The sequence below is a fragment of the Xiphophorus maculatus genome, chromosome 5, assembly GCF_002775205.1.
Source record: "Xiphophorus maculatus strain JP 163 A chromosome 5, X_maculatus-5.0-male, whole genome shotgun sequence".
NCBI classification, from domain to species: Eukaryota; Metazoa; Chordata; class Actinopteri; order Cyprinodontiformes; family Poeciliidae; genus Xiphophorus; species Xiphophorus maculatus.
This window is the reverse complement of record NC_036447.1, coordinates 6,237,794-6,262,412: the sequence shown is the minus strand read 5'-3', so window position 1 is coordinate 6,262,412 and position 24,619 is coordinate 6,237,794. Positions and strand designations below refer to the sequence as shown.

Genomic DNA, 24,619 nt, shown 5'->3' with positions numbered 1-24,619 from the left:
AATATATAATTAAAGAATAATGGACTTAAATTGGCCTTAAAAAGACAAAGAAATTGTACTCTTGAATTCTTATATCCTTTTTAAATTTTTAAAGCAGTCACAGCAGATGATCTCAATAAGTTTCAAAGATTTATGTTTTTGAGTAGTCTTGTACAGGACAAATGTCTCATTAATTGTGGAAACCATTTATCAGTCTCCTTCTTAACACCTGAAAACCTGGCATTTCAACTGTGTGCAAACTTTTTATATCTACCGTAAATGTTGCATCCCTAGTTGAATTACTGCAGTTTGGATCCTTCAAAAATTATTAGATTTAATTAACATTTCCATTTCTATATATAACATTTTGCTTTGATAAAAATTACAAATGTTAAGAATTAGAAACTGCCCAACTAAGTAGATTAAATTCATATTAGTTTATTTATACAGTGTCACACCACAACAAATGTCATCTCAAGGTAATTTACAAGACAAACAGTTCTAATTTACAGACAGAATAAAATCATACTATAATGTTACAATGATGTTTGTGTGTGATGCAAGTCATAGTAATTCATTTGACAAGCGTAGGCAGTTTTTCTACACACAGGTCCAATCTAGAGCTTCACATTTGAACACAGATCTTCAACACGGAGAGAAAGACACTCGTGGATATGAAGACGGAGGATCCTGCAGACTAGTAGTTATAGAAGTTTCTGTTGCACGACGGGCTGCTGCCGCCGCCGCCGACTGTCAGACGCTCCAGAGCTGTTCAGGCACAAAGAGGAGGCGGATTAAAACAAATTTCCGATGAGCTGATATTGTACTTACAGCAAAGCGCCAACAGAAAGTTTATTATAAGTTTTGATTATAGGCATGAAAATGGTTAAAGAACAAATTAAGCATAAATTAGCTAAATTCTTGATGTTTTATTTATAAGAAATTCACTTATTATCCTCAGTGACGGGTAGTAACTAATTACATTTATTCAGTTACATTTTCTTGAGTAACATTTTGGAAAAATCTACTTTTTGGAGGAGTTTTACTACAATATATGTTTTACTTTTTCTTGAGGAATGTTATGAAGTGTCACTACTTTTACTGGAGTAAATAAAAAACAAGTAAAGCAACAGTTTGATCAGGACATAATTTGAAACACCTGCAAACCAGAGTGCTCTGGTAAAAACAAAGTTCTCCATTTGTAGCCATTAAAAAAACAACATATTTTCTGTATGTGCAGAAATATTTCCAGAGTGATTAAAGAGTAAAATGACAAAAGTCCTGCTTGAGAGAACAAAATCTAAAATATGACGTTTGGTCAGAAAACTTTCTGTTGGCACCTTCTGGCATAATATCAGGTTACCTGAAAATCTTTTCTCTTCATCTTCGTTCTTAGCGACACTCTTCCCTCGATGGTAGGAAACTGTTAGGAAACAAAAGAAGGCAAAACTGAATCAAAAATGTAATGTACATTTTTAAATAGGCAACCTGGCAACCCCTTAAAATGACATAGAATTTTTTTTCCTCTATTTATTTAAAAATAAATATATAGTCAACTAAATGTACATATTTTAAGTGAATCTGTTTTGTAAAAGTGATTAAAATGTACATTACACTACATTATTTCTATCTGTTTAAAAACATAATTTCAAACACTGTCACATTATGATACTTATGTTATACAAACTTGACTTTTAAACAAATAGGAGAATTTTTAGGTAAAATAACGCAGCGGCAATGAAGAGCAATCGCTAACCCTCCGCCTTCATTTCAGAGACTTTAAAACAAACACAGACCACAAACTGTCTCCCAGCGGTCTGTGTATGTGATCATGAGAAGTCTACCGATGTTTTGTTTTTCTAGTTGTCATAGAAAAACAATGTAACAGGGCTTTGTTTTAACAATGTTATACAGGGTGGGCCATAAGTTTCCATACATAGGATAATGTAAAATGTATATGTCTTTTATATTTCAGATACCCAAGAAGATGAGTTTGACAAAAGAGCAAAGAATTGAAATTATACTGATGGCTGGATCGGGAAGCAGTTGCACGAAACTTTAACAGAAAACATGGAACCAGCATCATGCATGACACTGTGGCAAAACTTATTGCAAGTTTCAGAAAACTGGAAATGTTGCAGATCAACCACGAAGTGGTCCAAGACGGGCAGCGATTACACAGAGTCCCACAAAAATAAAAACAGTTGTCGAATATAAACTGTTTATTTTTTCTATGTATGGAAACTTATGGCCCACCCTGTAGATGTGAAGTTTGTCAAAATTTGTTCATTTATTCTTCAAATTTATTTTATATAGTCAAAAATATATTTTCTCCGGACATTTTTTTGCTGTATAAGTTCTGCTACGCTGCTCTTGGCAGTTGGTGGTTACCGTAGCAACCAGTAACCGACAGCTCCGACCCTTTTTTCTGTTAACTACGGTAAGTATTAGGATAAGCCCTATGTTTTCTTTACAAGTATTACATTTTAACATATATTTTTGACTATTTTAGTTATATATGGGGTTTCAAGTGTAATTTTGCCATGTTTTGTTTATTTTTGTAACTGTTATTTTAATTAATCTACGTTTTAGCTGCGTTTAATTTTACAATTAACTGTTGTCAGCTGCTCATTGGGAGCCATTGCTCTGTAGTTTATTTAGGGATATTTAATGTATTTTATTTAATATACAGGGGTTGAAGCTGATGTTAACAACCAACTTGATTTTCTCTGTTGTTAGGCATATTTTAATTTTTGATGCAAAGTAATGTTTCAGTTATCAATTGTGTGGTAATCTTTGAATGTTACAAAGATTGTGATTTTATGTCCTGTTGTGAAAATATATAGTTATTGTTATAATACAAACAAGATCCTATATTGTACTGAAAAGTTACTTGTAAGTTAGTTTTGTCTCATTTCAAATGTATTCAAGATATTTGCACTAAAAATACTTGGTAAATGTGAATGCAAAGTCGTTATGAAGATACAGAGATATACTATGTGTTGGTGTGTCAATATGTTGGTGATAAAAATGCTTTATAGAATAATTTTAAGCAAACAATTAACAGAAAAAATAAAAGTGTGTGACTCACCACTGTGACTTTGTGTGGGCCCGACCCAGCGATGTTGCCTCCTGTCTGATACTGAAAACAGTAATTTTGCGCCGTTAAACCCACAATTTTCGCTGGCGTACCGGCATGTTTCACAACTCCTCTTTTTTTGAATACAGGGTTAGCTAAATAAGATTAGAAGTATGAGTAATGTGTGTGCGTGTACTCACATCTCTTCTGCAGGGCCATGACGGTGGGTTTGGTGAAGCGCATTAATAAAAGGACCAGGAGGACGATGCTGAGCAAAGCTATCACCACCTTACAGGCCGTCAGCTGCCCCTCAAAATCTGGGAGATTCTCAACTGGAGACAAACAGACAATATTCTCTAAAGTCTTAATGATAACATCATGCAAAGTAAGGAAGAAACGAACTTTACCAAGCATGAACAGTATCTAATAGCTTCAGTGGGGTTTAAATAATGTCATTTGGACAGACTTCTGTGAAATTTTGCAAAAATTCACCAGTGTGTTATTGTCAAGTTTATTTCTATGCAGCGTTGGGTAGCAAATAATTATATTTACTCAATTACATTTACTAGAGTAACCTTTTGGAGAAAAAAATACTTTTAGGAATATTTTTACCATTTTTTTTTGTTTTTAGTTGAGTAATTGCACTATAAAGTATTTTTACTTTATAGTACTTGAGTCACATTTCTGGATTTTCTTCCCACTGAATAAAAAACTAAAATGATTTACCCAAAAATTCACCAGACGCAGACACATACACAGCAGTTTTTGTTACAGTTTCATAAGTTTTTATTGAAAGAAACTGACTTGGAAAAATTTTCTTTTTCCTGATTTTGTTAATTATATATATTTTTAAAAAATAACTTTATACTTTTGTCTGAGGGAGGCCTGTCACAATAATATTGTTTATCACACTATTGTGATAAATGATAATATTGTAGTTTAGACATCATTTTCCAGTAATATAATCTTAATGGCATAATAGTACAAGAACACACCCTTAAACATCAATAAACTTTAAATTCTAAAAAATATTTAACTCATTTAATTTGAATTTGAAATATGCAAAATTACTTAACAAAATAACAGAAACAACAAATAAAATTAATTATGAAGTGTCTGTAAACAAAATTGTCCTTAAATAAATGAGACCAAAACACCACAAAGAAGAATTTTATCATCCAGTTTTAGTAGAAAGAGAAAAGAGGAAAAACAATAAATCATGCAACTGGAAATTATTTAGTTTGTTTTAATTTATCATGCCAATAATTGTTTTTTTACTTATTGTGGCAAACCTATTTGGTCCAACTGTCTAAGTAATTTTTAAATATTAAATAATTGATATTTTGATCAGTTACTCTGTACTTGAGTAGACTTTTTACTTTTTTTCTCTTACTTGAGTAATTTCTTGGATGGCTACTTTTTACTTTTACTTGAGTAAAAATATGATGAAGTAGTTCTACTCTTACTTGAGTACAATTCTTGGGTACTCTACTTGTTTATATATCACTTTTAAAACAGGTTGAATCTCCATGAAAGTGTCGTTTCAAAAGATCCTGCAGATAAGAAGGGACCAATCCGTTCAAAGCTTCATAAGACATTAAAGGAATCTATCCAAAACAAAACAGGCAGCTAGTACGAAACAAGCCAATACGCTGCATTAGGGATTTATCTATGCCTTTATATAACGAGGTACAATAATCCAATAGCAATTTAACAAAGGCATAAACATTTCCTTCAAAATCCTTAAAGATGCAGCATGTAAACATATTTTAAAAATATATGTTTTTCCCATTTTTGTTAAAACTTTTATAATGTTGTGACAGTATAATATTAGACAGATAACCTGTGAAAAGATTGAAGTGAAGAAACGCACCGCTCCTGACCAAAATCAACCAATCAAAGCCAGGGGGAGGGTCTTAGTGCTGTTAATCGTTCTTGTGTACCCACTGCTAAATGTAAGCTGTGGAGCAACAACTTACTGTTAGAGAAAAACAGTTTTTCCGCTGTCATTGGTGGCTATGCTAACTAGCCTTAGCATTCGTGGCAAGCTTTGTTATAGTGAACCAGCGGGTAAGAGTGATTGACAGCGCTAAGACCCTCCTCCTGACCCTGATTGGTTGTTTCTGACTGAGTGGTGTATTTCTCCAGATGGTACTGGGAGTTTTTTGTTTTTTTACAGATTATCTGTCTTATATTATATTGGCGCAACATAATAATGATTTTAACAAACATGTAAAAAAACCAACACTTTTTATAAAAGTTATATGCTAAAACTTTTAAACAAAAATAAGACTTAACAGGTGGCAAAAACTTAATTTAACAACTTAACTAATTTTAAATAGCTATAAATGATAACACCAAGATTCCTAACATAAGTCAGACAAAATGGGAGCTAAGGAGCTAAGTATGTGTCCTGAAGTTTTATAGTAAACTGAATTAACTTTCTTAAACACAGAAATAATCAGAGGTGGTAGAGTACCCAAAAATTGTACTCAAGTAAAAGTAGAAAGTAGCCGTCCCAGAAATTACTTGAGTAGAAAAGTATTGGGTAAAAAATCTGCTTAATTACTGGGTAACTGATCAAATTATCAATCATTTAATATTTAAAAATGACATTATCAAATGGACCAAGATATAATTCTATGTTTATATTTTTGGCATTTTAAGGACCAAAATTAAAATATTTTAAATAATTACAAAATAACAAAATTAGGGTAAAGAAAGTTTTTTCCAAATAAGTTTCTTTAAACAAAAAACAAAACAAAGTAAAAACTTAAAAACTGCAGGTGTGTGTCTGATGAGTTTTGTTTGTTTTTCATTCGGTGGGTAAAGAAATCCGGAAATTTTACTCCTGTAAGAGCAGCAGCACTTCATAATAAGAAAAATATAGAGTAGTAAACACACTCCTCCTAAAAGTAGATATTTTTCCCCAAAAGTTATTAAATGTAACCCGAAATGATTTCGGGTTATAATGTGCGGAATGCTGTCGACACCAACCTTTGCACTTGACTCTGATTGTCTTGCAGCCGGACGTTGGGCTAGCTCCGTTAGCATGAATCGTGTAGCATTCCCTCGCTTCGGTACCCGGATGGAGCCATCTTGACTCATATTCACAGCCCTTTCTGTCCTTACAAACATTTTGAAGAATCTCGGAGACTTGTTTCTCTGAGCTTTGACAGACAGGCAGGGAAGATTTGTTGACGCTAAAATGCGGAACCAGCTCGACAGTCCCTATGCATGTTTCTGTCCAACGGACTTTGAGGACGCCCATTTTGATAGAAAGGTTATAGGGGTTGGAAGTAGGGGGAGCTGACGTTGCACAGGAACAGACTGTGGAAGTGGAAGTATTCGTCGTGGGGTTGGTTGCATTTAAGGTAGATTGTTGGCCATCAGTCTCTATGAAAAACACACAAAACAACACAAAAGTTTAAAATAACAAAGAAGCTTTGCAGGAACCTTTTCTCATACAACCATCAGTAAAACTCAAATGTAAAGGATAACAAATTGCTCCCTGTTGTTTAGATCAATGTTGAAAATGTTCCACAACCTCTGGTCCACAATAAAGGAGCAGTGTGGAGTCTAGAATGGAAATATCCTTAATTATTACTCACAGTGGGGAAATTCAGATGTAACAGCAGCAAGTTAAAGTTTAGCATACATCTTCAAACTAAGGTAAAAAATATCTAACTGTACAGGCAAATATTGACAAATATACAACATGAGAACATAACACTGCACAACAGGGATGTTATTATGATGAAAATAGCAGCTGGGAGGTAAACCGTTATGGAGGAAGGATTTATAATAATGCTGCTTTGTGCACGAAGGATGCAGCAGGATGGAGCGCTGGGACTTTGTGAAGAATGAAATCTGTCTGATTTGTCAAACTTACTCAATTCTGCTTCTACCTTAAACATAAAATCCCAGTTGCATGTGAAGAGAAGCAGCCCCAGAGCATGACCCTGCCACTACCACGCTTTCCTACAAATATGATGTTGTTTTTGTGTCAAACATGTCGCTTGAACAAGCTTGTAGAATATTTTAGCCCTGCATGAACTTTCTGCTTTGAAAGAGAAAGCCCACTATTTTAACCCAGTTCGTACTTCAGATATGTAAATAAAACAGAACCAGAACCAGAATTTTGTGCTGGCTACTGTTTTTGTTTTGGGAGTCTCCCTACCCACTTTCTGTCATCTTTTGACTAATTTTGGAGAAACATAACATTTTTCTAATGTCACTATTGCCCCAAATTCTCTTCACATACCTAATGTCACATACCTGCACTGCATCCTGGTATGTATAATCCTGTGGATTTTCAGCTCTTTTCCTGACTGGTACCTTTGTAAAATGAGATCATTTTGATTTGTCTGTTGAGTGAAATGTGAGTAAAACCTGGTTGGGATGGTTGTGGTTTAATTTAGGATGATACATTTTCTACAACTGATGTTAGATGTGAAAGAAAGAAGACTAAATGTTGAAACTAGATTAAAAATGTGCATTAGATGATGGGTTTGGACTCTTATTCAGATAGTTTCCTCTTCATTTTTGTCTTTTTATGTTTTGCAAGATTGGCTGTTTTTCAGTAGATGAGTCCATAAAAATAAAAAATGAATCCAGATCCAATTGTTTTAATCAGATTACTTTTTAAATCCCTTTTGCAGTTTTTAAAACCTGTTTTTCCCGGCGTTTCTGTTTCTCTCTCAGTTTGATGCTATCACAGTTTTGCAGGTTGCAGTCAAAGTACTTTGAGGTGCAAACGTGACTTTAGTACGAGGGTTGAGTTTTAACATGTGCAAAGTTCCTGTAGTAAATTTGGCGCTGTAACAAGACCAACAGAAAGTGGTTATTGATAATTACATAATTAGATCTAAAATATCTATTAGTTTAAAGTCTGTTCCTTCCTGACTGAGCTACAGAGTCACAATTTCCTCTAATCCTGCTGCTGTGAACTCAAAATGTTAGGGGCAAAAACCTAAAACTTGAAAGCTAGACTTAGTTCGTCTATAAAGTTAAACTTAAATTGAAAACCCTCGTTAAAAATCCCGCTTTCTTTAACACAGAACACATATATGATGGTATAAATGAACGTATGTGTAAATATGTTGAGCCAACATTCACAAAAACAAGAAGATTTCTTCCACTTACCTTCGCCATCGTCTTAAAAAACATTTCAGTCAAGCATAAAGCGGAAGCTTATTGTCCTAATCATCTTATTTCTTTTTTTTAAAAAACATTTTGTACAAACCAACTCTGATGAACTCACCTGCAGACACAAGAGAAAAGGCCACGATGATCACAACGGCGCTCAGATCCATCATAGAAGGGATTAAGTAGACAAATAAAATAAATGTAGGAGGACAAACAGCTCAGTTCAGGTTGACACGCCAACAACAGCAGAAGTGATGCGAAAGGAAATGATGCAGAGCTGCAAAAAACAAAAAAACCTCCTCTCCCCCACCGCCACCTTCTCCATACAGTGAAGAACTTCATCCACAGATGGCGGCTGCAGCTTTTGCAGAAAAGCAGATTTCCTCTCTTCAAAGCAAATTGGGTGAAAAAGGGGTGGGGAAAGTAAGAACCGAAGAAGAACGAGTAGGAAGCAGGAAGAGATAGGAGAAAGCAGAGAAGACAAACATTACTTTAATCTAAGCACTTTCAGCATGTTGGTGTGCCAGAAGGTGTAGAGAAACACAGATTTACTAAAAATATCACAGCAGTATTGAATGATGGTAAACCTCAATAATTTTATGTAAAAGCTAATGTTTACGATCATACACGCCCACATGCACATGTTTTAGCTGTAATTAAACCGTTACACAACTGATCCAAAAGAGGAACGATCCGGAGTCAGCTTCAGGTGTTACAGCTACACTGAAAAAAGAAAATAAAAATTGTTACAAGTAATCAAAGGACGTTTATTCGATTGAATACAGGTCTGGAAAAAATTAGGAGCCCACTTAAAATGATCAGTTTCTCTGGTTTTACTCTTTATAGGTTTATGTTTGAGTAAAATGACAATTGTTCTTTTATTCTATGAACTACTGACAACATGTCCCTGAAATTCCAAGCAACAATGTTGTATTTATTTAGCCAAAATAACGACAAAGATGCAGTGTTTTCAGATTTCAAATAATGCAAAGAAAACAAGCCGATATTAATTTATAAACAACAGTACTAATGTTTTAAGTCAGGAAGAGTTCAGAAATCAGCATTTGGTGGAATAACCAGGAGGTTTTCAATGGGGATCAGTGCAGCGGACTCTTCATTCTCTCTAGAGCTGTGTATTAATTTTACTAAGTTGTCATGTTAAACAAACGTAAATGAAGTAAGTTTGACAAACTTAATTTGATTACATGTAGCACATTTACTATTTTTTTTTAAAGTTGAGGCTTCATTCTCTTTTTTTTTGCAATGTAGAAACCCGTGATCAGGCCTGAAATCTGGATGTAGTGATGGACCTGAACCTTCAGAGCCACATAAAGACGATTACAAAGTTGGCCTTCCATCACCTGAAGGACATGTCCAGGATTAAAGGACGAATGTCTCATACATTGTGTCATACACAGAGAAGGATAGTAACTAGTTACATGTACTCTGTTACAGTTACTGGAGTAACCTTTTAGAAAAAAATTACTTTTAGGAGTATTTGTACAGTAGACTTTAAAGTACTGTTAGTTTATAAATCACTGAACAGCTTAGCACCAAAATACACATTACAGATCTGCAGTTGTCATAGCAACCTCCCAGACCTCTCAGGTCTTCTGGTTCTGCTCTGCATCCAGAACCAGAATCAAAGATGGAGAAGCAGCACTCAGCTTCTATGCACCACAAATCTGGAACAAACTTCTAGAAAACTGTAAAACAGCTGAAACACTGACTTCCTTTAGATCTAGACTAAAAACTCACCTGTTTGGAGTTGCTTCTGAACCATAATCAATGAAACCTTGATCAATATATTTGACTTGCATTGACGTTTTTAACAATGGCAGTGGACAAAATGTAATAAATTTGATTGATTGATTGATTGGTTACTTAAGAAACCAATCAATCAATATCCTAAATATAATCCTAAATCTGTTGTGTGCTTTAATGCGAATGTGAAGAACTTTGGTTTTGTCCGAGACCAGGACAAGTTCTTCAGAAAACTAGAGGTAGGTTGTAACTGGCTATATTTACTCAGTTACATTTACTAAAGTAACTTTTAGGGGGGGGAAAAAGTACGTTTAGGAGTACTTTTTACTTTTACTTGGTGAATATTATTGTGAAGTATCGCTATTCTGACTTGAGTAAAACTAGTTACTCTGAATGAAAGACAAACATGTTTTAAACAAATATTCCCCACCTAGTTTATTTCAAAGTGAGACTTCTTGTTTGTATAAAACCTGTAAATATGTTCTAAGCAGAACTCCTCAGGTGTCGTAGTTTCAGCTTCATCTGGTTCAACTTGTGTAAAATTCTCCCGTTAAGCTACTTTTGCCATCAGCCCTGTGCTATATTGATGTTAAGTGGAGCAGAAAGGGCTTTAAGTATTTATTCAGCTATAACTGCATCCTTGGCATAAACTAAATTAATGCTCTTTAAAAACGTTTTTAATGTTTTAATGGTTCTGAGTCTTTTGTCATGTATTTTTATTTTGTTATTCTTATTGGTTGTTATTTTATGTGATTTGGTCTTCAAGTCTGCAATAAAACTACTTTTGTATAAAGCAAGGTTAAGATTAATCTCAGAGATTTTCCAGGAAAAACAAGAACATTTCTGAGATTAAAAAGTAAAAACATTTATTTAAAAAAAGCTGAAGTTTTTGGATTAATCTCAGACATTTTCTAGGAAAATTTGTTTATATTTTTGAGTTTGAAAAGTTGAATAATTTCTAGAAAAGAAATAAAATTTTAAGAAATTATTCTGAGAAATTTCACAGAAAAACGGAGATAAAAACATCAAATATTTTCTAGAAAAAATAAAATTTGAAATGTTCAAATCAGAAATTTTTCAGAAAAAAAAAGTTCTTGAGTTTGAAATGTCGAAACTGAAAAAAGAAAATGGGCAGAATGTGCGATTACCAATATCCAATTACCAACATAATCAGTTTCTAAAATAATCCCTAGCTGCAGGCCTAAAACATGTTTTGCTTCTCTTTTTTATTAACTTTAATGAAATAATCGCAGAATACAAAGACAACTCAACAAGCTTATATTAGTTCAAATGAATGTTTAATTATTCACAACAAAAAGAAATAAGATTTTAAACAATCTACATATTTTTTTTATTATCAGAAGATGATTTCAGTCCATCTGAATGTCATTATCCTCAGAATAATACAAATCCTCAACCAAGCTAATTTTTTTTTTCCTTGTGCTTCTTCTAAAACACTGTAATCACTTTTACCGTCAGAGCCCGACGGGCCGGTAAGTCCTCGGTGTGATCGCTCTTCATCATCAGGAGGATATGAAACCGTTCTGGGGGGTTTTCACCCGTCAGGCGAAGAAGAAACATTGATGAATTCACTCAAAGCCCACAGAAAACAACAAGGCTCCGCGTGTGGCGAGAACGACTCAACTAAAGCACGTGATCCAAATGGGAACACTGCCGCGCCGGCGCAGTGGCGCCACCATGCGGTGGGTGCGCTCACCACCTCATGGTTGCCAGATAAGACGCGTTTTAAGACCGATAGTTCCACGTGAGATTTTTCCCGCTTACGTCACATCGGTAGACGAGCGTATGTTGACGTTCCGGAGACATCCCAGTTTCCGTGAAATATTATGACTTAAAAATTAACTCAGATCACATGATTGCCACGGTTTATGAGGGCCACTGCAAATAGAAAAATACCAAGGAGTAAAATCTCTGAAATTTTAGAGATTAATCTTTTCCAGAAAAGACAAGAATATTTCTGGATTTGAAACGTCAAATGTTTTCTAGAAAGAAAAATCCCTGAAATTTTGAGATTAATCCAACAAATTTTCTAAAAAATCAAACAAACAAAACAAAACATGAAAATTTGTGACTTTGAAAAGTCGTAACATTTTTAGATTAATCTCAAAATGTCCATGTTTTTCTGAAACATTTTTAAGTTTGAAAAGTCAAACATTTTCTAGAAAAAAAAGCTAATTTTGAGATAAATCTCATATTTTTCAGAAAAAACATAGAAATAAGTTTGAAAAATCAAATGTTTTCTAGAAAAAAAAATTGAAATTTTCAGATTAATCTTTTTTTTTTTTTTTTTGAAACTTTAGAAAATGTACTTTTGGAATTTATCTGATTAATCCCAGGAGCTTTTTTCAATTAGCAAATTGTTAAATTTTTCAAACTCAAATTTCCACGTTTTTTTGTTCTATAAAATTTCTGAGATTAATCTGAAAATTTCAGAGTTTGTTGGTGAAAAACTTTCCCCCCCATCTATAGTAGCTCTAGTAAGCCGTTGTATATAACAGATCACTCTTTGATGCACAATGCTTCCATTTTGCTTTTAATGAAGCGTTGCAAAGACTACCTTATAAAATCACTCATCAATAACGTGGAATTTCTCAGCACTGCCATTTTGTGCTTTTGATGACCTAAGGCAGGAGTGTCAAACTCATTTTCATTTTGGGCGATACCAAAATCATGAATGTTCCTCTTAAAATTAAATATTTATCGTCTTTTCACATTAGCTGCGATTCCAATTACAAATGTCTGCAAAGATTTTTCCATTTTCCACTAATGTTGTAGAAACACAATTTTGCAATTGCGGTGTTTCCATTAAATAAAAAAAATTAAATTAAAATCACGTGAATAAGTTTGTTGACACAATAAGTCAATAAAAAACAAATGCCATGCTAATGTCCTCCAACTGTTTGCTGTCGTTTTCTTCTTCGTGGTTTGCACCAGGCGTTGTTGATCATGTGACTTGTGCGATGCAAAAAACTTTTTCCATTGAAGTTTTGATAAACCAATTTCAAAATGGCCTCAAACCACATCATCCCAGCGCCAAACTCTCCTTGGAGAGTTCTTTCAAAATTGTTGTGCTTCCATTAAGCAAATTTATTTTTGAAACGTCAAATTGCTGAATTACATGGTCAACGGAAACGCAGCTTCTGATCAGTCCCTTCAGTATTTTATGATTGATTTTTGATTATTTTACAATCAAAGTTTCTGATTCTGTGGTGCTAATTCAGAAATATCTGAAAAGGATCTTTGCAGTATGAGCATTTACATATGCAAGTTTTTGTTTCTCGCCTTATTGATCACAGACTATAACTTGACGTCAAGTGAGGCTGAGGTGGCAGTGTCATAAAAGTAAGAAATGCTGCCACCTGCAGGTGGGAGTTGGTCACTTAAACCCAAATGATTCTGACCATTTTTTGATGACTCAAAATGCAGAGATCTGTTAAATTTACATGAATTTTCATGAAAAGCCAGAGAGGCTTATTGATGTAATATGGCGTCTGGTTTCTAGACGGCCACATGAAAAGCTACGGCGGGCCAGATTTGGCCCCCGGACCTTGAGTTTGATACACGTGGTGTAAGTAGACCGTTTATATTTCTCCACACCATGAGCCTTACACTTGCTGTGTTGGATGGTTTGAACCACTCCCAGTCAACACATGAAGGTCAAAGTCAAGTCAGAATGTATTTATAACAAAACCAACCCACTGTGGTTCTGTTGAAGCGTTTTCCCTTTAATTAGTCGGTACCTGATCACCCACCAACATCACTCCCACCACAGGCATGTTTTGATCACCTCGTCTGGTCAGAAGTTCAATTTGTTCTCTTTAAGATCAGTTTTGTTCCTTCATCCACAACAAAAATCAACGTTGAGATGTTCATTATTGTTTTATTGGGGATCTAAAACTGAAACTCAGGGATGAAGTTTGTGCAAAATGCCAGAACCCCGAGGCGTGTAAAAACCACATCAGTACTCGTTTGGTTCAGGAGTACTAATTTGTTTTGTTTTGAGGTTAAACAGAAATGTTATAGTTTAGTGATTCCTGAAGAAGGATCCAAACAGATCAGAGGGAATGCACATTAGCTTTGCAGAATGTTTCTAAATCGAATGTGAATAATGATGAAACACAGTGCAAAGTTAAACAGTACTCAGAACTAGATCCTTGGCAAAGAAAATATTCAGATATCCAAAGAAACAAACAAGTAGTTTTGGAAAGGGGTGCACCGATAAACTTAGCAACTTTTCAGATAAAAAAAAAAAAGACAAATTGGTATTGGCAGGTCAGGCTTTTTAAAGATTCATGATAGGCTGAAAGATTTGCAATCGGTGCACCACCAGGCTTCATGAAACTCTGCCCTGTGGTTGGATTCAGCGTTTTGTGTTGGCGGGTTTTAATAAAAATATTCCTTCTAAATTTTATTCAGTCTAATTGTCATGAGCTGGTAGGAGATTTCTAAGGCTAGCTATCATTGTATTTATACAAGAATTACATCTAAAAATGTCCAGTATGATAGAGCTGCAATTACTGAAAACAATGTTTGATTTAAGCAAAAATACAGATTATACTTATGAGGAAATTTTTCCCCAATTGAGAAAATGACTCTTTCAGGTTAAGTTCTCACAATGTGGACTGTGTGGCCAATGGGGGGCGCTGCAGGCCAAAGTACACTGTAATAAACACAGCAATTGTCTCCCAACTATTGACAAATCTTGGTGGAACGTAAACTCAAAATAATCCTTTCTTTCAAAGAGGTTAAATTGGCGTAGATTTCCGTGATTTTGGAAATTGGGAATCAGTTGATACTTACATGTGAAACCGATTTTATCCCCAACCAAACCGAGTCTACCAGGCAAACACCCTTAAAGATCCGTGATCGGCTAGAAAACTGAAATCGGTTCTCATCTAGCTAAATAAGAAAAGAGTTGTTCAGGAAATTTTACTGTTATCATCCTCCATTAATATATTTAGACTTTTCCCCCCCATAAAAACAGTAACAGCTGAAAACTCAAAATTAATGGCATGGAGAGTTTTAAAAATGCAGCTGAAGAACGTCGTCTACCTGCAGGTCAAACGAAATGAAGCTTCTTTGGTTTCTAAGAACAGAAAGTGGGAATGATTCCTGAAAGCTCCGCAGAACAAAAGCTATTTGCATGAAGGCGTTCACCGCCACCGGGAGAGCCAATCAAACGGCAGAACGAGCCGAAGCTGCATCAAAACCCAAACGACTTACTAAAGAAACCATGCTTCGCTTTAGCCACAACTCTGTCCGTATTCAGCCTCCTAAGATGCTCCGATCACAAGTAATTTACTAATAAATATGGGTGTGAAGCAGACAGACAGCTGGTTTACATTGTTTGTAGTGTTACGACGACTTATCGTTGCCATGAACGTGACGGAGAGGCGGGAGGGGGGGACAGAACATCACTTCAACAGGGAGAAAGACGACACAAACGAGTGCTTGAACACCTCAAAGCAATGCAACAACCTGAGACTAGTGTGGCAGAGGGAGGAAGGGAGAGAGGGAGGGGCAGATACTTCAGACTGGTTTAATGAAATAGTGCAACAAAGTTAAGTAAAGCAAGAGACCTCTGGAGGGTGAGATTGTGTGTGAAAGGAGGAAGAAGCAGGGAAAAAAGCAAGAGAGAAGAAGGAGAGAAAGGAAGAAAGTGTTGGAAATTGCACTGCAAAAACACACAAAAAAATCTAACCAAGTGTTTTTGGTTTAGTTTCTAGTGCAAGTATATTGAGAAAAAAAGACAAGACTAACTTACAAGTAACTTTTTTTTAATCAAGATATGGCAGCTTGTTTTAAAGCTGCGGTATGCAACTTTTATAAAAAGCATTTGGTGTATTTGTTGAAACTGTCAGTATATAGTGACAGTACACAAGAGACAAACTGTGAAAAAATGCTATCTAGAAACAAACAATCAGAATAAGGAGGAGGGTTTTAGTGCTGTCAATCACCCTCCTTTTCCCTTTGCTATGCTGCAGCTAGCATAGCCTGTTGTGACTGCTAAGACTAGTTAGCATAACCACCGATAACAGCGGATAAATGGTTTTCCTGTAACAGCAAGCAAGATTGACAACGCTAAGGCCCGCCTCCTGGCTCTGATTGGTTGTTTTTGATAAGGAGTGGTGCATTTCTTCAGACCACAACAGCAGCTCAGGTAGAAGATGGAGGAGATTGATCTTTTCACAGATAAACTGTCACAACATGGTGACAACTTCAACAAATAAGTGAAAAACATATATTTTTTAAATAAAAGTTACATACTGTAGCTATATGTCAATAATCCCTTTATCTTGATTAGTAAGTATCGGTTGCACTGGCTGATTATTTCACTTAGAAGAAAAATGTCTTTACTGCAAAAACAAAATCTTACCAAGTATTTTTAATCTAGTTTCTAGTTCAATGTTTTAGAAAAAAATATATACAAAATTAACTTACATGTAAATTTTCAGCAAAATTCCTTAATATTCATAAAAAAACTACTAGTTCCACCGGCAGATTATTTCACATATAACATGGGGAAAACATTTTATCAGTAAAATAATCTGCTGATGGAATTAGAAAATTTTCGTCAATATGAAGGAATTATTATCTTAAACCAAGCTTCTATATGTTGCTGAAATGCTACTTGTAAGTTAGTTCTGTCCTATTTCAAGTGTAATAAGATATTTGCACTAAAAGACCAAAAATACTAGGTAGATTTTGTGTTTTTGCAGTGTTGTTATAAGTGGAACAGTCTTCCAGTGGAACTATCAATATTAAGAAATTTTTCACTTAAAACAAGTAAGGATGCAGTAAATTGGCCCAGACCTCCTTAATTCTGGGATATCGGTGATCGGTTGATACATGCATGTGAAGCCGATCTTATCTACCTCAGTAAAGGTCTAAAAATCAGCCTCTGTCCTCTGCTGCTCTGCCTTTAGAAAGGTTTGACTGACTGACCCACCAGGTCAGGTTTGCACATTTGCAGGTAACAATAATCACCCTACTGTTGAAAACTCAGCGACTTTCTTGCTACATTTAGCAACATTTCAGAAAAAGAAATTGGTATTAGCCAAATTCTGAATTGGCAGGTCAGGATTTATAAGGTCAGGCCAGGAAACTGCAGTCGGTGCACCTCTACTTATAAGTGAAATAATCTGCCAGCTGAACTAGGACTTCTTTACAACAATAAAGGAATACTTAAAGCAACATGCTATATTTTACTGGGAAGTTATTTGTAAGTTAGTTTTGTCATATTTTAAGTGTAGTAAGATATTTGCAGTAGAAACTACATCAGAAATACTTGGAGAGGTTCAGTGTTTCTGCGGTGTGAGGCCGATCAGCAGCAGCGCTTTCAGGAGTACGGCTGGGGAACGCCGTACCCGGCTCTGTACATGGGCTTCCCTGTTGGAGACTGAGAACTGGAATACGCCGGCGCGGCCGGGTAGCTATAGCCGCCGTAGCTGTAGGAGGCCGGGTACGGCGCCGGGCCGCCGGCAGGGGGGTGGCTGGGGGTGTACTGACCGAACGCAGAGCCGGGGTGCGGAACAGGAAACGGGTGTTGGGTCGGGTACGGGCAGGTGACGGAGGAAGGCGGCCCGAATGCCGGTCTGGGCCCGGAGTAGCCTGCGGCAGGGGTGAAAGACGAGCCAGAGCTCGGGTACGGAGTGAACTGTGGCGGCGGATTGTTTGGGATCGGCCCCGCCGCTGCCACTACAGCAGGCGGGTTGGGAGGGGAAGCAGGGTACGGGCTGTACGGAAGCCCAGAGGCTCCAACTGCAGAAGACGAGGCCGACTGAGAGGAGTTTTGGTAGCTGGAGGACGGCGGGTTGGAGTTCAGCTGCGGCAGATTTGTCGTCGTCACCGTTGTCGTCGGTAGGTTCCATGAGGCTGCCGTGGCGACAGGGTTTGGGGCAACGCCAGCTGTTGATGTCATGGCGGTCGGGTTGCTCTTGTCCCTCTGTCGCAGGATTTCTTGGAGTTTCTCTATCTGCACGCGTCTTTTGTGAGCGAGCGAGCGCAGGAGCAGGAAACGCTCAAAAAAGGAGTCCAAGGACAGAGATCCTTCCAGGAAGTCATCGGCCAGAGCCTGGACACACACAGTGAAACACGCATCATCTACCGCCAACGGGAGAAACACACAGGGCTGGGCGGCGTGGCTTACAAATAAAATCTAAAATTATTTTCATACCAGACCTGATTTCAGTTTGCTCTGAGTTGTGTATTTTTCTTTTCTAAAACCACATTGCAACAGCAAATCAGCTCTAAAAATCCAAACGTAGATAAAAATAAGAGAAAAACAACAACAAAAAGATTTCCAATCTTAAATTCCCCCTGCCAGCTCCCTTGCTTTCATTTCTAAAAAATATATTGGAAATGACAGGAAATGTTTTCAAAAAGAGGCTTTTAATTCAATCTATGGGTTCTAATTAATTCAATTTCTATGAGTTATATGACGCAGCATCTGGGCCAGATAGGACCTGTAACTCAAAATAAGCATTTTATATCAGTTAATATTGATAATTATTTATTAGTTTTTTGTTTTAAATATCTGAAATACTGCCAAACTGGTGATGTGAACTTTGAGCTGTTATCATTTTCAACTCTCACTCCACAACTTTGTTTTTTTTCTTTTTAAGCAGTTAAGAGGCACTGTGAGAAAACCTTAAAACTGCTGCTGTGACAGTTATTCCACAGGTTGTTGCTAGGTAACCAAAGAATGAGTGAGTTGCTAGGTAACCGGAGAGTGAGGAAGTGAGTTAGTTAGTTAGCTGAAGCCACCAATTTTTGTTTTAATTACAAGAATGTAATCATTGTATTAGGAGAAGAACGTTTGAAAACAGTTTGAATAAAGACGGATCTGGTATGAAAAAAATCTGATTATATTTCAAGTCTTATCGATCAGATCATAGTCTATTCCATAAAATCTCATTTCTATTTGTAACATAGCTAAATGGGAAAAAATTATGTATAAATACATCTACAATCTATTTTACATTTTAATCAGACATGTGAGTAGTAATCAGACACTTATTTAGAGTTACTTTTGAAACATTACAAGTGAAACATTAATCAACAACTTTGCATTTTTTTGTGTTTTTACGATGTAAAGCACTTTGAACTGCCTTGTTACTGAAATGTGCTATACAAATAAACTTGATTAATTGGTTGACTGATTGAACACTGACCTCTGACTCAGACTCTGTTTTTTCACTTTCTGTTTGTAGTCTTGAGAAGAACGCCTCTGGAGAGACCTGACCCACCATCCCATCTGTGTGGACAGATAAAAAAAAACAACCTCAAGACAAAAAGAACGTACCAAGGGCGTTTACAGAACAGCAGAGAACGTGAAAAACTGGTTGTGTTCATCTGGATAACAATCTGCTCAGAATAATAAGACGTGTAGCAAATGACCCACTTCATAACTTTTTTAAAAAATTGCCAATGGGGAAAACCAGGGAGCAGAGTAACGTAAATTCATTCAAGCCAATTATAAAAAAAATACTTAAACTGGACTGATCACTTCTTAAAGCTGCCGTACACAACTTTTATTTCAAAAAAATAAAATTATAATTTGTTATGTTGTGACAGTATGAGAAAGATAATCTGTTAAAAAAAAGTTAACAAAAAAAAATTGAGATCCTGTGCCTTCTCCCAGCGCTCTCTAGAAACAACCAATCAGAACCAGGAGGCGGGTCTTAGTGCTGTCAATGTTGCAGCTAGCAGAGACTGTTGTGAATGCTAAGGCTAGTTAACATAGCGGCTGGTGACAGCAGATAAATGGTTTTCCTGTAGCTGCAAGCTGTTTTTCCACCATTAGGAAATTTAGAAGTGAGAATATGAGGATAATTGACAGCGCTAAGACCCTCTTCTTGGCTCTGATTGGTTGTTTTTGGTCGGGAGCGGTGCATTTCTTCAGGCGGCAAAGGAGGAAATTAAATAGATTGATCTTTACAGATTATCTGTCTGATATTATACTGTCATGACATGGTGACACTTTTAACAAATATGTAAGAAAAAATGTTGTATAAAAGTTACATAAGGCACCTTTACCTGAGGCAATATAGACTTTGACTATAAAAAACTAAAAATAGTTCATCCACATGTCTAAAAATAGCACAATACAAAGGATTAGAAGACAATGCTGAACAGACGCACTTCCTGACAGCATTTATTTAAAGAGTCATTGTGGCTCAACTCTAATTTTCCACGTCAGTGTTTTCTGCCGCCCTACCTCTCTGGGAGCAGTGCTGCCTGAAGGTTTCTCTGACGGCCTCCAGCTGAGAGTATCTCGCCACCAGCGCCTCCTTCAGGGACTCCAAACGAGGTTTCATGTCCAGGTTTTGCTCTGCCAGGCTGCGATTGGCCGCCAGCGCCATCTCTCTCTCCAGCTGGATATTCTGAATCTGAAGAAGGAAAAATCGCTAATTACAGATAGGCCTGCAACGAAGTTGCCACATTTTGCGGCTTTTTCATTTAACCACTTAAGTTTTTCTTGCACAATATTAGAAATACATTAAAAATGCTAATAAATCAATTCCTAATTAAAATAAGAAAATATACATTTTATTGCCTAGAATGCAATAACAGAATTCCTTTAGTGAATGTTGGATCATTTGTAGCTGAAATAAAAATACTTTTAACATCAGCATGTGACAAGTTCATTTCTTTCTGCTTAATTTAATAATACAGTGTATGGCTAATCTGTTGGATTAATTGACCAATAATTGGATAGCAAAAGGTGCTGAATATGAGATTTTGTTTAAAAACTATGCCACTTGATTAGCTTTAGGCAAAATATATTTACATACAACAGCTTTTTTTTCATCTTAAAAGCAAAATGCATTTATTTTTTGTAAAGTTTTGACTTAATTGTTGAAATATTTTTTCTGGAAAAAGGATCAAGGAACCTCATCCTTACCTTCTAAAACTTGTTCATGCTGCATCAAACACCAAATTTGTTTTATGGTATCCACGGTACTTAACTAATTAGCTAACAATTATTACAGTTCTTAATGCGTATTGTGATGATGACAAATTTGCTGCATATTCTGCAGCTCTGGTCAACTTTTCTCAGCTTTTGTGTAGAATTCTCCAAAACATCATCGTCCTTAAACTTTACATTATGTAATACTTTGCACTCGGTCTATCACATAAAGTTAAAATAAAATATACTAATGTTTGTTACTGTAATGTGACTAAATGTTATGTAAAGCAGTACAAGTCTGCCTAACAGTGTTTCCATACACACGGCCGGTTTATGACTCAAGCATAAAAGTTGCCAATGATTTGCTAAAGTCTAAAAGTACAGCCACTGTCAATATTTCCACCCGGTCATAGAAAAAAGGGGCGTTGTTATTCCAACACCATAAAAAAAAAAGAGAAATGAGACTTTTTTTCCTCTCTTAGCCAACTGAGCTGCTGCCTGTCTTTAGGAAAATTTACTGAACCCCCTCGAGAACAATCTAGGAAATTTTGATTAAAAATGGGACTTAAAGCTAAAATCAAACTCTCAAAAACCCAAAGAAATAAGAAACGGTATGTTGACTGACTTTTTATGGCACATTTCTGTGTGACAGCAGCTATTTATAAATGCTTGCATGTCTGACACAGTGTGAGCTCTGTAAACTTAAAATGTCAAAATGTCTAAGAAAGCTTTCTATGAAAATCTAAAAGAATATTACATCTGATGAAACTTTATTTGGGTCCAGAATCAGAGTGCAGTTAGATTAATTTTGTGATCGAGCTTCTTAATTCCTCCCTAAGATGCCAACAATTTGAATACAAACTAACAAACCATGCATATTATGACATTAGTGGTTAATGACAGTAAAATGTCAGCGATAAAAAACAAATAAACGACAACTCAGAACCGTTTGGTCAACTTGTCTGCGTGTGGTATGTGTGTATATGGTTTTCTTTGGCAAATGCAACAAATAAAACTCTTACATTAGTAAGAGGCAGTGTACTTTGGTTCAATATCACAGCTAAACCCATAACTATGATAATCATTGGAGACAAAGAAAACCCTATGGCTATAATTATGATGAAGCCAATCTGGTTTTCTAGACATTTAGGGTCTTTTTAGTCATAAATGATAACATTTTGCAGGTCGGCAGCGGCTTACGAGGTAGACGTTCATCATTGTGTGAATTTACATGCCTGTCACTTACATGTGAATCTCCCCTATTCATCTATTATATCCAGAGATGGGTAGTATCTATTTACATTCACTCAATTACATTTACTTACGTAACTTTTTTGAAGAATGTACTTTAAGGATTTTTTTATGCTGTACTTTATTTTAAATAATAAATTTACCAGAGTAATTTTATTATGAAGCATCTCTACTTTTTAAAAAAGGTTTTATTGGCTCTAGTGGCCTTTATTTGATAGTGAATTGACAGGAAAGAGGGTAAAAAGAGACGGGAAAGACATGCGGCAAAGGTCACCAGGCCGGGAATCGAACCTGTGACAGCTGACTAAGGCCTCCATATGTGGGTTGTGCTTAGCCCCTGCACCACAACAGGACCCACAAGTATCTCTACTTTTACTTGAGTAAAATTTATGGATTCTCTACCGACTGAGTGAAAAACAAACATGTTGTAACCAAAGGTTCACCATGCGCAGCCACATACTGACAGTTTTGTTTAAGATTCATATTGAAATAAACTGATTTGGAAAAATATATATATTGTCTCATTTTGTGATTTTTTGTTACTTATATAAATATACATTTTTGTTATTTTAGTCCTTGAAATACTAAAATGTCCACTTAATTTTATATTTCGATCCATCTGATGATGTAATTTTTAAATATTAACTGATTGATAATTTGATCAACTACTCAGTACTTGAGTAGACTTTTTACCAAATACTTTTTTACTCTTACTTGAGTAATTTCTTGGATGGCTGCTTTATACTTTTATTTGGGTAAAAATATGCTGCCTTAGTGCTTCTTTTACTCGAGTACAATTTTTGGGTACTCTACCCACCTCTGATTATATCTATCCATAAAAGTCAACAAATCAACACAACTCAGTTTGAGAATTTTACCTTTAATATTCCTGAATTTTAATAAATCTATAACTTGCCCCTGAGCTAATTCAAAACATGAGCTAAAGATAAAGTAACGCTTCCTTTTTTCCTTACCTCGTCAGACTCCTGAGTCATAGACTCCACCCTCTCTGGATTATCCAGGAGCTCCTGCAGCTCTGATTGGCCCATATCCTGGAGCTTCTCCATGTGATTGGCTAGGATAGCTGTCCGTCAGAGAGCATACAGGAAGTAAAACGAGGTTAAACCAGTGCTTGGAAACAGAAAGTGAACACTTGGAGGCCTCCCATCTGAAATTAATGTCAATTAATATAGTCAATTATAACTGCGTTTTGTTTTTTACAGTTATATTGACAAAAATAAAACACACTAGCTACTTAATAGATGCATTTCGTAATAAACACGCATTTTAAAATGATTTGGCCACTTATTTAAGTAAAATAAGAGTAAACGGGGAACACCTAAATAGCGATATTCTATAAATAGCTGGCCAACTGGCGTCTGAGAAATATAACTTAGAACAATATGTACAGTACACAAGTGGTCGAAGGCCACGGTAAATAAAAACAGATTTTCAGAAGAACAGTCAATAAAAGAAAAGGTGTAAATAAACAGGCACTTACAAGATAACAGCAGAAGAAAGTCAGTGCGTCTCTGACTGGTGCTGACATCTAACACCAGATATTTATTTCCCCTGACAAGTGACGCGACACGTCTCCTGGATCTCCGAGCGGGTGAAATAAAGGGGAAAAAACCGAGACGACGCTGGTTTGTTTTCGGCGCTCTTCGGCCGGCAAGCTAACTAGCTAGCTACCGCCGATGTCCAGGCTGAGCTGAAAGTTCCGCGATCAGTGAGCTGTTGTCAGGGGGAGCCTGAGAAAAGAAGAGCGGCGTCAACTTCGTGGGAAGCCCGGTGATCTCCCGACCAAACACGATGCCCCAGGACCAAGTCACCCAGCAACTGATGGCTCCCCAAACTCTCTATAGTCCTGCTAATGTTTAGTTGAATCAAAATATCAACGTAGTGGGGAAAATTTATCCGATAGTTGACAAAATTGGAAGAAAAATAGGAAAGTTCCACTCTGCTCGACAGGAACTGCTGCCATTTTTGGAATCCTCCACAGCTGGCGGGGGTGTATTTCAGGAGAAACTAATTTTATTCAGGCGTGTATTGCTGAACTGACAAGGTTTCTATGTTTGCCCAAGTTTTGAATAACTCTTTTTTGCTCTTTCGTTTGAGTGTAATGTTTTAAGCAGACCACTCGCCTCTGGAGAACGCGAAAAACAAAAAGCTGTTTCTGGAGATGGTATGCGCCGTGAGACAAGAGGAAACGGTCGCTGGCCAAAGAACCTCGCGCATGCGCAACTGCTTCTCAATGTAAATTCAAAACAATGGCAAAGCAACTTCCATCGGAACAATGTTTGTAAGTCATTGCTCTTTGCTTCAGGAAAATCACAGCTGTGTATAAAAGCAACAGCAAATTGTTTTAAAATATAACAAATACAAAATTTTCAATATCTAAAGAATAAGCAAATAAAAATTATATATATGCTGATGAGACCAGAATCATGTTGAAGTAGATATTT

General features: G+C 36.2%; 2 protein-coding genes and 1 long non-coding RNA gene across 3 annotated transcripts; 1 reads left to right on the top strand and 2 right to left on the bottom strand.

Annotated features, from left to right (window-relative positions):
- Positions 1–460: 460 nt before the first annotated feature.
- Positions 461–8,785, bottom strand: LOC111608629. The gene is made up of 6 exons (XM_023333868.1): positions 8,322–8,785; positions 6,056–6,454; positions 3,259–3,390; positions 3,071–3,121; positions 1,343–1,402; positions 461–747 (listed from the first exon to the last, which is right to left on the bottom strand). The coding sequence occupies exons 1-6, from the start codon at positions 8,374–8,376 to the stop codon at positions 677–679; spliced, it is 768 nt and encodes a 255-aa protein (XP_023189636.1). The 5' UTR covers positions 8,377–8,785; the 3' UTR covers positions 461–676.
- On the top strand, positions 3,272–19,480 carry LOC111608630. The gene is made up of 2 exons (XR_002752780.1): positions 3,272–3,443; positions 19,204–19,480. It is a non-coding gene; the product is annotated as an uncharacterized LOC111608630 (long non-coding RNA).
- LOC102237643 (vacuolar protein sorting-associated protein 37C-like) lies at positions 16,640–24,171 on the bottom strand. The gene is made up of 5 exons (XM_005810386.2): positions 23,656–24,171; positions 23,129–23,238; positions 20,211–20,382; positions 19,165–19,247; positions 16,640–18,065 (listed from the first exon to the last, which is right to left on the bottom strand). The coding sequence occupies exons 2-5, from the start codon at positions 23,219–23,221 to the stop codon at positions 17,331–17,333; spliced, it is 1,083 nt and encodes a 360-aa protein (XP_005810443.1). The 5' UTR covers positions 23,222–23,238; positions 23,656–24,171; the 3' UTR covers positions 16,640–17,330.
- Between the last annotated feature and the right edge of the window lie 448 nt (positions 24,172–24,619).

What these genes read in the sequence shown, in the direction of transcription:
- LOC111608629 (XM_023333868.1), bottom strand. Translation starts at nt 8,376, where the DNA reads ATGATGGATCTGAGCGCCGTTGTGATCATCGTGGCCTTTTCTCTTGTG. An exon ending in CATGGCCCTGCAGAAGAGAT is followed by an intron (nt 3,122 to 3,258) that starts GTGAGTACACGC and finishes TACTGTTTTCAG; the next exon opens with TATCAGACAGGAGGCAACAT. An exon ending in GCCCACACAAAGTCACAGTG is followed by an intron (nt 1,403 to 3,070) that starts GTGAGTCACACA and finishes GTTTCCTAACAG; the next exon opens with TTTCCTACCATCGAGGGAAG.
- LOC102237643 (XM_005810386.2), bottom strand. Translation starts at nt 23,221, where the DNA reads ATGGAGAAGCTCCAGGATATGGGCCAATCAGAGCTGCAGGAGCTCCTG. An exon ending in GCAGCACTGCTCCCAGAGAG is followed by an intron (nt 19,248 to 20,210) that starts GTAGGGCGGCAG and finishes CTGTCCACACAG; the next exon opens with ATGGGATGGTGGGTCAGGTC. An exon ending in AAACAGAGTCTGAGTCAGAG is followed by an intron (nt 18,066 to 19,164) that starts GTCAGTGTTCAA and finishes GTGTGTGTCCAG; the next exon opens with GCTCTGGCCGATGACTTCCT.